The 14,043-nt window shown below is 39.5% G+C and overlaps 1 protein-coding gene across 3 annotated transcripts in view; it reads right to left on the bottom strand.

Annotated features, from left to right (window-relative positions):
* Positions 1-13,758, bottom strand: part of Ripk1 (receptor interacting serine/threonine kinase 1) — a 35,874-nt gene extending 22,116 nt beyond the window's left edge. The window contains exons 1-3 of one of the 3 annotated variants that reach the window (XM_046453450.2): positions 13,505-13,758; positions 2,571-2,708; positions 508-736 (exon numbers count right to left, since the gene is read on the bottom strand). In XM_046453450.2, coding sequence (XP_046309406.1) covers positions 508-736; positions 2,571-2,672 — 331 coding nt within the window. In that variant the 5' untranslated portion in view covers positions 2,673-2,708; positions 13,505-13,758. Of the gene's footprint in view, positions 1-507; positions 737-1,115; positions 1,218-2,570; positions 2,709-13,504 lie in introns of those variants that run through there. The other 2 variants (XM_058582354.1, XM_058582355.1) reach the window with 2 other exon arrangements.
* Between the last annotated feature and the right edge of the window lie 285 nt (positions 13,759-14,043).

Raw genomic sequence — 14,043 nt, 5'->3', positions numbered from 1 at the left:
GAACCACAACTTACTCATCTTTATTTTTTTCAATAAAGTACCCACAGTAAGTACTGGAAAAAAAATTAATTCTGAATGAAGGGCAAAGTGAATGAGTGTCAGTATGAAATGTATGCCAATAGTATGCTAAATCCTCACAAGCAGAAATAAGCAAGTTTTCTGTCCAGGAAGAGTCCAGAAATTTTATAGCACTTCCAAAGGTTAGATACATTATCAAGGTGCCTATTCATCTGAGATCTCGGATTCCTAAAATGGAATTACTCATTCACTGAACACAAATTTACTAAGTACCTACTGTGTTCTAGGCAGTATGTGTGTAGACGCTGAGGAAATGACAGTGACTAAATCAGATGTGGCACTAACCCTCATGGAACTCATAGTCCGGTGGGACAAAGTGCCATTAAATGAACAAAAAATTATAAATCTTTACTGATTTCCTTGAAGGCTATTATTTCACATAATCATTTAGATTAATAAGAAAATCCCACTCCTCTACAAATGTCTTACTCTCATATGGCTCCTTATTTGCAAATATTGCCCAAAGAACTATGCCAAAGCTGTACACATCTGACTTCTCTGTGGGTTTGGCATTGATGTCATTCAGGTGCTCTGGGGCCATGTAGTAGAGGGTGCCGCCATTTTTCACAGAGTTGCTGTTCACTTTCCTTTGCTCATTGTGTTTCTCTTTAGTCAGTTTGCTCCACGTCTTAAAGGAAGCAACACCAAGGTCAGCTATCTGCAAAAGATCAAACCAACACGATCACTGTGTGAAGTCTATAAGCAACCCAGATTTGGCTTTCAATTGGGGATTTATCTAACAGATGTGAGGAACAGAAATGGTTACATTGGGCAGGTTTAAAATAGCTTCTGAACACATTCAAAGAAATGTGTTTCCTCACTGACATGCAAAATCTTCCCCAAGAAATGTTCACATGAAATTCTGTATCTTGATTCTTATGCAATAAAAGGGAGAGAGAAAGCAGAAGCATTCCTGACATGACAGTAACAAATCGGGTTCATTCTGGATGTTTTTTCAGTTATTTCTAGGGCTGGGTGGAAAAACATTACTTTCTTCTCAGCAGATTTACATAGCTGACAGAGAATGGGTACTACACCTTCTATCTCCCCAAATGGTGTCCAGAGGCCCATTGGATGCAAGTTTCCATGGATCAAGACACACTGAGCATAAAGACTGTGATCTTGTTGGGTATCTGAACCTAAGAAAAAATGATATGGGAAGGAGGAGGAGGAAAAAAAAAAACAAGAAGAAAAGCAGAGAAAAATACCAAGGTCAGACACAGAGCAAAGAAGGAAGTGGCAAGCCAATACGTCAGAATAAACTAGCAAAAGTGACAGTTCCATTTTTGTCTCTAGGAATCCAAGCAAGCATTTGGGGATGAATGACAACAAGTGATTATCTAAAAGTCGCAGATTTTAACCCAGAATATAAGAGAAAGGCTATTAATTTAAAGAAAGAATTTAAAGATACGAGAATAAAAATCTCTCCAAGACTTGAACAAAGGGTTAGAACAGAATCTTGTAGGCAAGTCCTGAGTTCTTCCCCTAACACTGCTTCCCCTTTCAGGTTCTTTGTTTTGTTTTGGTGTGGTTCTGGGAATTGAACCCAGGGCCTTGCACATGCTAGAAAACTCTCTACCACTGAGCTACAATCTCAGCCCTTCTTCCAGGTACTTGCACCTGGATTCCAGCTGCCAAAACCAATTCGATCTGTTGCTCCTGGAGTTAAATCTTGCTCGTGAGTGAACAAAAGAAGGTTTCCTTTCTCTGTTCCCTTTACTACAATGAAAAGAATATTTTCAAAAGGAAATAGATACTTTTAAATCAGCTATTTTTCAAAAGAGAAGTTTTTGCTGCCCAAATGGTTTATTTGCTGCAGATCTGACTCTTAGCCATATCGAAGTTCTAAGGATTTTCCACATGCACCCCTCTGGATTCCCCTGCATTTCCAGAAAGGAATCGCAACATAGATTCCCTGGAAAAATGATGAGGCAGATGGCCCATTCTAGAGTGAAGGGGGCAACTCTTAAATGTTGTATCTCAAAACCTAACAGAGGAAAAAGAAACAAAACCTAGGAAAGTGTTTTTCTAGCCTACTCCAATCAATTGCACTACTCCCAAAATGACATTAGTCACATCCTTACACTTATCTCCCAACCCCATCAAATCTGCATCTGTCCTTTCAATCCCTGGTAAAGCCATATGACAGCACCATCGCCAATTATATGTTGAGCCAGGTCTTCCTTTATCAGCATTTGGGCATCAAAATTTTCTGCTTTGAAATTTAGCTTATTTTATTTTTTACTTTCACCTTAATTTTTTTTTCTTTCTTTTCTTTTTTTGGCAGTGCTTGAACTGATTGAACGCAAGACCTTGTGCATGCAAGGCAAGCACTCTACCAACTGAGCTATATCCCCAGCCCCTCACCTTAATTTTTGTAAAATCAATTTTCTTTTTCCATCTGTAAAAATGGATTTTCAGTGGAAAATTATAACTGAAATTACTCAACCAAAATTACCCAACCTTCTAGAAGCCTATAGCTTATAGTTTACCTTAATGTGAAAATTATCATCAACAAGGATATTTTCGGGCTTCAGGTCCTTGTGTATGACACCTTCTCCATGTAAGTAACACATTCCTTCAATGGTCTCCATAATTATCCTTCCTTTGACTGAGAGCGGGATACTGATCTAAAACAAGCGATAGTAAGTCTATGAAATGGCAAGGTAATCAAACCGACCAGAGCCACTATTCCACTGAGGAGTGGTGGCACTAAATCTGAGAACTAAGTCACCAGGTTTCCTCTCTCCAGATGCTCTGCAGTACTACTGTCATGGTGACACAAGTTTCCCTTTAAGAAAGATTCCATTCCAAGGGAGAAAAGGTATTGATGTCATATTTTATCAGTGTAAAAGCAAAAATTCAATGTCAATCTTGTAGCATACAAAAATATTATAAGATTATATTCCTTGTGATCAAAATCACATTATTATTATTTATGATTGTATTTTCAGTACATAGAATGGCACCTAGACCATTTGAATGAATAACATATGTACAAACATTTTCTATGGCATACACCTGTAATGTGATACTGTTATCTGCACTGACTACATGAAAAATGTCAAGGAAATGGGCATGTAAAAAATGTTAAAGACAAAAAGAAAAGAATATAAGGAAATATGTTCACACTGATTACAACCATGTAAAAATCTGTGCAATATGTATTGTTTCTAAAACTATGCTGAAGTGAATTAATATCTATTTATTGAATTGGTATCAGACCCTTTAGGTGTTTGTAGAATCTCAGGTCACTATTACTTAAAGTTATATTCTAGTTATATCAACATCATGTTTGTATAAACAATTCTAGTTTAATTTTAGTAGCTGAATTTTAATTTTGCTAAACACTGAAAATCTAGGTACACTGGTTGTTGGTTAACAGGAAAAATATTTAAATGACAGAATTAGATTTCCATGTCTACCCCTCACACCATATTTATCACATAATGTAGCTGAACTACAGCATCATTAGTTGGGTCACCATCACATAAAAGCAGATGATATCCAGTCCCTTCTTCTTTGGTACAATTTTGGGTTTAGAAAAAAAAAAAAAAGTCAAGCAAGTAAAGTTGCTTTCCTGCCCACCCCTCTCCTGCTCCTCTCTTGGATCCTCCTAACTTTCTTCCTGAGCTCTGACTGGTGCACTTTATCATTGCATGATCCTAAAGAATGCCTCCTGTGACAAATGACTTATCTCCCAATCAAAGTGCCTACTTCTTACCTCATTTGGAGAAGGTCAGCAGTCTGGTCAAAGGACAATACAATGTGTATAAGTGACATCTTTTATCCTCTTTGTATTTTTGAGAGAGGCCTATTGAGTGGCAGTTATGGAGTGGAGGTAGAAGGTAGAAAAGGGGGAATATTTGCTATAAAGGCAGCCACATCTTGCTATTCCTCACATGTGATGTATACTCTGGCCACACTGGGTGTTGCAGTTCTGCAGATCAGGCACCCTTTTCCTTTGCACCTGCCTTCTCTCTGCCTGGAACACTTATTCCCTAATTGTCTGCTTCAAACCTTCTATTTGTCCTTCAGACTGGAAGCCTCTCTTATCTATCCCAGTTGGGGTGGGGGCTTCTCCTCTGCTTTACAACAGACTATCGGTGTTTATTAAAACACCACCACTTATTTACCTGCCTTCTTTTACTTGCTGGAATCATATTTGCTCTGCATTAATCAGGAGCTAGACCAAGAGCTTGATCTTAGTAGTTACATAAACTTTCAAAAACATTTTAGAATTATTTGGTTTTGGTAATAAACAAGTTTTATTTTCCTGTTTTAAATCTTATCCATTGTTGTTGTGGCTTATGTTCTGTATTTAACCTATAATAAAGGCTTCTTAAATAGTATCGAAGTGCAATTGCTAATATTCCATCTTCTCTTACCGTCACAAGAGTGTATATGCTTTCACTGATCAACCCATACTTGTTATCTCTCACACAAATGCCCCATATCAGACCATGTGCTTCTGAAGACAGCCTCTCTCTGCAGTGTGAGCCATGGAAAGGCTGGCAGGTCTGGTAAAAAGTCAACTGCAGCAGCAAGACACAGAGGGGACCTTTCAAGTGGTGACACAGAGGTCTATAGGTGGCTTGAGAAAAGGAAAGACAACCTTCTGTGTGGGGAATGGCAAGGAGGTGCTACTGAGGGACTGACTTAAGATAATCCAAACTACGAGGCAATTCACCAAGATACTATTTTAGACCAGAGAGCCATAAATGAACTCCCCACTTGTAGCCATAGAGCCAGCACCCAGTGCACTACAAAATGTCCTCTACCTGGGCCTTGAGCACCTGCATCAGGTTTCCCTTCTCCATGTACTCCATCACCAGGGAATAGTCCCCTTCTTCTATGATGATGCCCAGGAGCTTCACCACCCGACTGTGCTTCAGTCTGTGCATTATCTTCCCTTCCTCAAGGAGCGACTCATTGTACCTGTGGGCGGGAAAGATGCCATACTGAGCGGGGCACATCTGGCCCCTTCTCCCTCAGCACCTGGGAATGTATGCATTTCTGCACCTGTAATGTGTCACATCTCACATGCTTCAGTCACATTGGGAACCATACTGATCTCCTTCAGATACAGACCATGAGCCTTACAAAGCAGAGAGGCTTCTCTTTCGTCTTTGCACCCTTCCTTTCCAGTAACTGGCAGTGGGTATTCAAGACACGTAAATCAATGAACAAAAAGTGCACCAACAGCAGCAACATGGCCAGATGAAGACTATTCTGGACAGTCCAATAAAAGAAGGCCTCTCTTATATAATTACTTTAAAAAGAAGAGACAGGTTAAAAAAAAAAAAAAGAAAAACCACTCCACTGATTGCTTGAAAAACAGGCTTCTTGGCCCTTTTCATAAATGGTCTTTTTTTTTTTTTTTTTTAATATTTAGGGCTGGTCCTTACCCCAAACATGAAGCAAACAAGTAAGTCTACTTTCATTGATTCCTCTGGATCTAGAATGAGCCTCAAAGGCTCCTGTATTGAAACCTTGCCCAGCTGGTGGTGCTATTGAAAGTAGCCTAGTTGGAAAAGGTAATTTACTGGGGGCTTGCCTCTGAAAGGTGTATTGTATCCCTGGGGCCCTTCCCACCCACCCTGCTTCCTCAGCTGCCATGAGGCCAGTAGCATCCTCCACCACATGCTCCCACTGCCATGGTCAGCTGACCTTGGACTGAGCCCTCTAAAACCAAAATAATCTTTCCTCCTTTAAGTTGGGAGGAAACTTCCTCCTTTTCCGCCTTTAAGTTTCCTTTTCTTTTTAAGTTGGGGTATTTTGCCACAGCTAAAAAAAGCTGACTAAACACCTCACATATCCATTGCCTCCCTCATGTCCTTCTCTCTTTTTAATTTTTTCCCCTGCACTTCTCTTCTATTATGTCCTAGTTTAACTAGCCTCAGAAACCTCAATAGAGATAATGATAATAGTAAGAGTAACCATTACCCCTGACATAGAGCTGGTGTATCAAGACTCACATCAGGTTCTGACTCATCCTGAAACCTGTACTGTCCTTGATAGCTACTTTCTGTGGTCAGCAGGGAGTGTGGCCCACCCACCTCTGCTCCCAACTCACTCAGTGCACTTGGGCCCCGTGTACACCTTTTTCAGGATCACGAATCCATGGGTTCTGTGAAAGCACAAGGACACCTTCCCAAAGCCTCCGCTGTCTAGATCTTCTTTCTTCAGGAGGTCACTGGAGTTCATCTTAATGTCATCCAAGGACATGTCTGGTTGCCTTCTGAATACTCAGAATGTGCCCCAAAAAACTACTTTATTTATTTCTCAGTTTTGGACCCTATAAAGAAGAGAGAATATCTCAGGGCAAAAAGATCATGATTCAAAAAGTCACATGCTTGGTGGACCTTTGATTTTTTTTTTTTTTTTTTTTTGAGGATAGACATAATCTTTAAAATGAGTTGTTTTTCACAGAATCAAAGAAGACTGTAACTTTTATTCCCTCAGACTTGTCATTTTCCAGCAATATGGAGCACTAGAAAAAAAATTTAAAACGTTCCTGCTACAAAGGACCTCTATATATTGGATAACAGGTGTCAAATATCTACTCCAGTGATAGCTGAGCTCAGTGGAAAGGAAAAAGAATTTTAGGAACAGAAAACAAACTGGGCATAGGATGAGGAGCACTGCCCACATGGAGACCCTGAAGGGCACTGCCAACCTTGCCAACTAGATGTTGGGTTTAAACCCCACTAGGGACAGGAGGTGAGGTGGGGGCATGCAAGAAAAGAGGCCTGGAATGAAGACCCTACCTTAATATGATTCTCCAAAGTGTGCTACTCCTAAATGGAATGACAGGCTAGAAAAAAAGCAGCCCATTAGCCAACGAATACGGAGTCCAGGACTAGGCATGAGGTATTAAAAAAAAAAAAAGTCTCTGTGTAAATTCATAACCTTGAGCCTGTCTCCAAATTTGGGCTTCAAATTTAGAGGATCCTGACCATCTTCTTCAGGCTGGTATCTCCCAAACTAAGAACTTTTATGTAGAAAGTGGCCAGATAGCTGAAGCCAACAAACACCCTCACAATCAGGCCAGATAGAACCCTCAAAAACAAAAACAAACAAACAAACAAACAAAAAGCACTTAATAGGAGCTCCCAATCCAAAATTATAAACCACAAAAGAAAAAGTTCACTATGAGCCAGGTCCAACAAATAAATAGCAGTACGAGGCACCAAATAAGCTTAAGAATTTCAGACAACTAAACTATTGAAGAGAATTAAAAAACAAACAGGTTTAAAGCAATTATGAGCTGAAGTAAGAATTAGAAGACTATACAAAGAATAATGCACTTAGGATAGGAAGATGTGAAAAAAAAAAAGGATTTAGAGAATGTGGCTGTCTGCATCAGATCTCAAAGTGGAACTATTTGCTTTAATCTTCTTCCTTTTTCTTCTACCCCTTCATATTCACTGATTTTCCCCAAAGTGAAACAAAGAATAAAATCTCACAGTGAGTCACCATAAACACCAATACATGCCTACCAGAACATCCAAAATTAAAAATATCAACAGTGCCAAATACTGATAAAAATGTGACACAACTGGAATTTTCATAAACTGATAGGAGTATAAATTGGTACAAACACTTTAGAAAAAGGTCTGATAGCTTCTTATAAAATTAAACATACATGTATATACTATGACCCAGCAATTCCATGCCCAAGAGAAAATAAAATATTTGTCCAAAAGGATTTGTGCAACGTTCAGAGTAGCATTATTCATGACAGCCTCAAAGTGGAAAACGTTTTCCAAGAGGACTGTGCTAAACAAGTCCATGCTATATTCACACAAAGTATGATTACTCACCAATAAAAAGGAGTTGAACTACTAATACACAAAAAAAACATAGAAATGGAAAAAAAAAACAATGCGGGATGAAGGATGATTATAAAAGTATATGTACTTTATAATTCCTTTTAATGAAGTTCTAGAATAGTCAAAACTAATCAATGGTAGAAAAAGTATTCTGGTTGCCCAGGGAGAGGTGAGGGGCGAGGGGGATAGGGCATGTGGGAGCTTTCTAGGGTGATAGTAATCTATTATATTAATGGGGGTTAGGTATGCACACACATATGCCTTTGACAACACTCCGAACATGTACAGTAGGTCCCCCATATCCATGGATTCTGCATTGGTGGATTTAACCAACTACCAACAGAAAATACTCTAAAAAACACTGCATCTGTTCTGAACATGTACAGATATTTTTCTTTGTAATTATTCCCTGAGAAATACAATATAACAACTATTTAGTAGCATTTACATTGTATTAGGTATTATAAGTAATCTAGGAATGATTTAAAAGGGGAGCTGTAGCTGTAGCTCAGTGGCAGAGTGCTTACTTAGCACAAGTGAGGCAGTGGATTCAAGCCTTAGCACAGCATAAAAATAAACAAAATAAAGGCATGCTGTCCATCTATAACTACAAAAAAATTAAAAATAAAGTACATGGGAAGATGTGTGTAGATTCTATGTAAATACTATGCCATTTCATATAGGAGACTTGAGCATTGTGGATTTTGGTATCAAAGCGGGTCCTGAAACCAGTCTCCTAAGGATACCAAGGAATAACTGTACTTATAAAAACTGCAGTTAAATATTACACCAAAAGAACAAACTATAAATATACTGAACTTTAATTGTAGCATGCATGCTGTAGTATTTGGAGTATATGGGTACTGATATCTACAATTTAATTTGAAATGCATGCAAAAAAAAAAAATCATATAGCTGGGTGCAGTTACCCACATCTGTAATCCCAGCAATTTGGAAGGCTGAGGCAGGAGAGAATCCTGGGAAACAAAGAATGACCCTTTCTGCCCCCCCCCCAAATTAGACTCACAGATTAATAGAGGAGATAGCGATGTGATAAAGCCGAGTAAAACTGTGCTGATAGCCGATATATTAGCATACACTGTAAAATCTTTTTAACTTTGCACCTTATTTGATGTTTTCATAATCAAGTGTTAGAAAGCAGGAAGTTTAAAAAGTACCTTGGGGAACAGACATTCTAAAAATGCCTGCGCTACTTACCGTCTTGTCCAATGGCCTGGTGCAGACAGCTCAGATAAGCAACCTTCTACATCTTATAGAAAGGCTAAGCAGATGATGCCCTCACCTCAGCACCTTAGACTAACCCTACGGGCATCTTCCCTGTTATGCAAGGCATTGCCAAGAGAAAGGAAGCACAAGAGAAAGAAATGGATCAATGGGACAGGCACAGGGAGGGGAGGATGGGGAGGCTGACAAGAAAAAGGCATGAAGGCTGAGGAAGAGAAAGGGTGAGGCCAGTGCTGGAGATGACATAGCAAGGAGCCATCATGGCAGTGCAAAGGGCATGGGCCTTCTTCTTACATGAACTTTGGCTCTGTAATTCATTAGCTCTATGAACTTGGGGAACTTACTTAGGTTTCAACTTCCTCATCTGAAAAAGTAAATAATAATGACTTCATCAGAGGACTGGCAAGGATAACATGAGAAAAAATATGGGAAAACACATTTATTGGTTGTGGCTATGATTAGCCTCATCGTGTGGTTATGTGGCCACATTTATTTATCCAAACTGATTCCTTTTTTCTGGCTTTGAGAATGCCAGCAGATCCCCACTGGGCAATCCATGTGAGAATAAAATTGGGGGTGAGGGAGAGATAGAAAGCATAAAAGATATAACATTCATTCTAGGCCTTCCTTTTTCATTTACCATAGATTCACTGGGGCACGTGGTCTTTCCTATCTCATGATGGTAATTTGTCCCAACCTTTTCCTGCCAACCTCTTGCCTGACTAGAGATTGCTCATCTGTCAGGTCTCAGTGAAACTGCATTTCCTAAAAAGAGTCATGCTACATCTTTCTGTTTAGAGATTTTCACAGCACCCTGTACCTCTCCCCTGAAAGTTAAGACAACTGTTATTTGAGAATTATTTCTAATGAAGCTCACAGAAGGCAAACAAACAAACAAAAAATCAAAAACCTGTTGTGGCACTGTTTCCAGTGTCTAACAGAATCTTAATATGTGCCAACTGATCATTAAATGGATAGCTATTATTAAAAAAAGAATTATTTAACTGTCCAAGAACAAAGAAAATAATTAAATGGGTTATAGCATAATCATAAGATAGAATATTACATATCAACTGTTTTCAAAGAATAAATCTGTAAACAGTTTTTGTGTGTAAACAGATATATATATGTATGTGTGTGTGTGTGTGTGTGTGTGTGTGTGTGTGTATATATATATATATATATATATATATATATATATATATATATATACATATACACATACACACATATATAGGAAAAAAGACATAGAGAAAGATATCCAAATATTAGCCAGGATTATTACCTGAACTATAGGGAAATAAATTATTTTTTACTTTACACTTTTACTGTATACAATAAACACAAATTATGTTTATAATAAAATTATGTTTTAAAGAAGGGATAATTCCTTGATTCAGTAGTTCTTGACTCTGAGGAATTAAATCTGAGATGTTGATATATAGTGATGTTCCCAGTTACACTACATAGAACAGCAAAAGCATGTAAAACAATGTATAGAGGTACAGAGTAGAGAATAAGTTATGTCCCATCCCTAGTGTTAAATGTATCAGTTTTTTAAAATAAGACTGTATAAGAATGTTAAATACCATGAAAAATACTTAAACAGTCAAGAAATTACCAATCAGGTCCTGAAATACGCCCATTTGGGTATACAATTTCAACTTTTATGATTTTTATTTGGAATCTCTCCTTCACCTCAGACCACATTTCCTCAAACTTGCCAATACTAGGCCCTCCAAGCTTCCTGGATGCATGATGCATCTGGGGGAAGAAGGCCTCTGGGCAGGTTCACTAGACTTCATGAGCTTGGCTCTTGACCCAATCAGTTCTCCATATGGTCTTGTGGTTTGCTACGTTAGTCTGATCTTAATCTTATTTGTATTTGGCTGAGTTTCAATGATTTCTTCTTAGTGTTTTTCCTCCTTTATTTCCCCACAAATGATTCAGCCTTATATTACTGAAGATTGGGATTGAACTCATGATTTCATATACACTAGGAAAGTGCCTTCAATTCCAATGCGGTATGCACTGCCTCCAACTCCAATTCAAATTTATTTAACCACGTCTTGTGAGGAGTGAGGAATACCCAAGGGCCAAAAAAACCCACAATGAATTTAGGTTAGAAAGCCATATCATAATGGCATGTTACAGAGTATTAATGAAGGCAAACTAGCCATTATTAGTTCCATAACTAATTTCAACTAATTGCATCCTTTTAATGGGATTTGTTATTGTTTTGAGATAAACTCATATTAATCGAAGGATGCAGGGAAGCATTTTTTTCCACTAAAATTAATGAAAATTTCCAAGAAATTTCTCAATTTACCCTCTAAGTCAGGATAAGTTTAATTATCAAAATAAGCATATTTACCTTTAAATGGTTAATCTAATTAATTTTCCCCCATTTTCCATACATAATGAAGTGTGACAAAAAAATGTTGATTGTCTGCCAGTGTCTCACTTCTCTGCTAATGGAACTCTGATTTTACTCAGGTATCCAACAAGACCAGAAGGCTTCTCCAAGGTTCTCTGATTATAACAGCCTAATGCTTTGCCTAGAAAGAGTTGAGCAAGGAAGAGCCAAATGTCCACCAGCAAAAGACAAAATCAAAAAAGTATTTAAGCAAACATGATCATATTATTGGCACATTATGACCCTGTGAAGTCAATTTTATTATCATCATCATCACCTTTTCAATTTACAAGTGAAGGAACTTAAGATTCAGTGTTAAATAATTCACACGAAGTGGCAGATCCTAGACTCAAACCTTGTCCCTTCTCTCAAAATTCCAAATCAGTTCTCCTATGACATGCTACTTCTCATGACCAATAACTTGTTTTTGGAAAAGTCCAGATACAAAGATCCAATCTTACAGTCTTTCCTGTCTATATTAATATGCATTTTGAAATATGAGGAGTGTACAAACTAATTTTTAAAAACATGAAAAATATGGTCCAAAATTGATATTCTATACATTAATATAATCAGCTATTTCTGCCAGAATATAATATCCAACCAAAGCACAGGAAGCTATATTTTCAAATTCCAGATCATATAGGTGGTATTAACACATTATGTACAAACAGTACCTTGCCCAGTTTGGAAGTTGACACTTCTTAACACTCATTAATAATCACAATCCTGGAAGTATAACATATCTCTAGGACTCAATATATTGCAGATAGGAAACTATAATTAAATTTGTTACCGCTGTTTTCTCTAAATTCCATTTTAAAATAGGCTAGTCTTACTTTTGTGTATAGAAGAGCTACAGTATTCCACTTTTCTAAGTGGCCACCACTGCCTCCTTATTCTTCACAAAATATAGATGAGTAAAAAGTCACTCTACATTTCCAAGTTCATTCCCTGTCTTGGTTTCTTCAGGTGTAAATCAGGTAAGAATTAATAAGTGGTCTCAAAACTAAAGGATTTATGCAAAGTTCCTTGATTCAAACAGCTTCATGCTTTGCTCAGGAGTCCTAAGCAAGGAGGAGTCAAATAAACAAAGGCAATCAGAATGAACCCGTACCTCCACCCACTCATTCTTGGCGAGGCTGATCAAAGCTTGTGGGAACATGATGCCGTTTCTTCTTTTCCAAACCCTGAAGAGGATCTGTAGCACTTCATAAAAGCAAATGCCATCAAAGAAGTCACCCACAGTTGGGACAATTCATCCCTTTTTTGTCGCTGTAGCTGTGGACCGCTCCTTCCGCATTTGCCATCTCACATCTAAGATTATACCCAAATGCTTCAGGTTGTCTTTGCAACCTTCTGTAAGCCCAAGTGCAATTAGTTAAAGGCCCTTTCAAAGGGTTGATAAGAAGTCGCAGCTAGGGACATTTATATTATGGCAAGAGCACGGCACTTTCTCTTACAGATAACTGCAATAATACCTCATCACCCCCACCAAAACGATAAACATAAAGCGTCTGCTCCATTGTGTCACCATAACCGTGGGTCAGACACCTGGCCTTGTCGCGCCATGAACTTAAACCCCTACAAGAAAGGCGCGCCCAGGGCTGGAAATGTGGCTCAAGCGGTAACGCGCTCGTCCCGCATGCGCGGGGCGCCGGGTTCATCCTCAGCACCACATACAAATAAAATAAAGATGTTGTGTCCACCGAAAACTGAAAAATAAATATTTAAAAAAAAAAATAGTGCCTAGGGCGCTTGCCTGCCGGAGCCCGCTAACAGCTAGGCCCGACTTCCCGAAACCCTCGGGCTCCAGAAACCCCGCCCACACCCCCGCGACTGCGCGGCCACGCCCCTTCCGGGAAGCCCGCCGCGGAGAAGAGCAGTGACCGCCCAGCCTGGGTGCAAAAGCTCCTCTAAAGCTACTTACTTTCGTTTCCGCTGCAAACTTCCTGAGGCCCAGGTGAGGGACTGAGCCGCGGTAGGAAACTCGGGAGTCACTCCGACACCGCAGCAGCCTCGCCGGAGAGGGCTGGGGAGCGCGCTCGAGCCCCGACGCGGGTACCACTGGGGACCGAGCTCAGCCGGTCGCAGTGACAACCCAGCTGAGTGACAGCCCGCGCCTTCCACCTCACCGCGCCCTGGCCCGCGCCTCCGTTGTCTAGCAGAGTCCAGCTTCACTTAGTGTTCCGGTCCAGCACCGATCCCGGAGATGCGGGCCGGCTGGACAGCCGCGCAGCGGACGCTAGGCAAGTGGCCACGCCGACCGCGCCTTATAATGTGGAGCCGTGACGTGACGTACTCGAGGGCGGAAACGGTTCTGTCTCCACCCTTCGTGTGCAGCCCGAGTGAAAATCAGATCATTCTCTGTTTTCCCGCCAGGTGGCTGATATTTCTTGAATACAAATTCCTGAATACAAAGTCACACAAAATAATGAGACACTCCAAATTCCATTTTAAAGGATCGCG

This window comes from Marmota monax, unplaced genomic scaffold (genome assembly GCF_021218885.2).
Source record: "Marmota monax isolate L192 unplaced genomic scaffold, Marmota_monax_Labrador192_F-V1.1 WCK01_AAM20220418_F8-fsc00029, whole genome shotgun sequence".
NCBI lineage: Eukaryota > Metazoa > Chordata > Mammalia > Rodentia > Sciuridae > Marmota > Marmota monax.
Note: the sequence above shows the minus strand (reverse complement) of the source record. Positions and strands in the feature narration are given on the sequence as shown.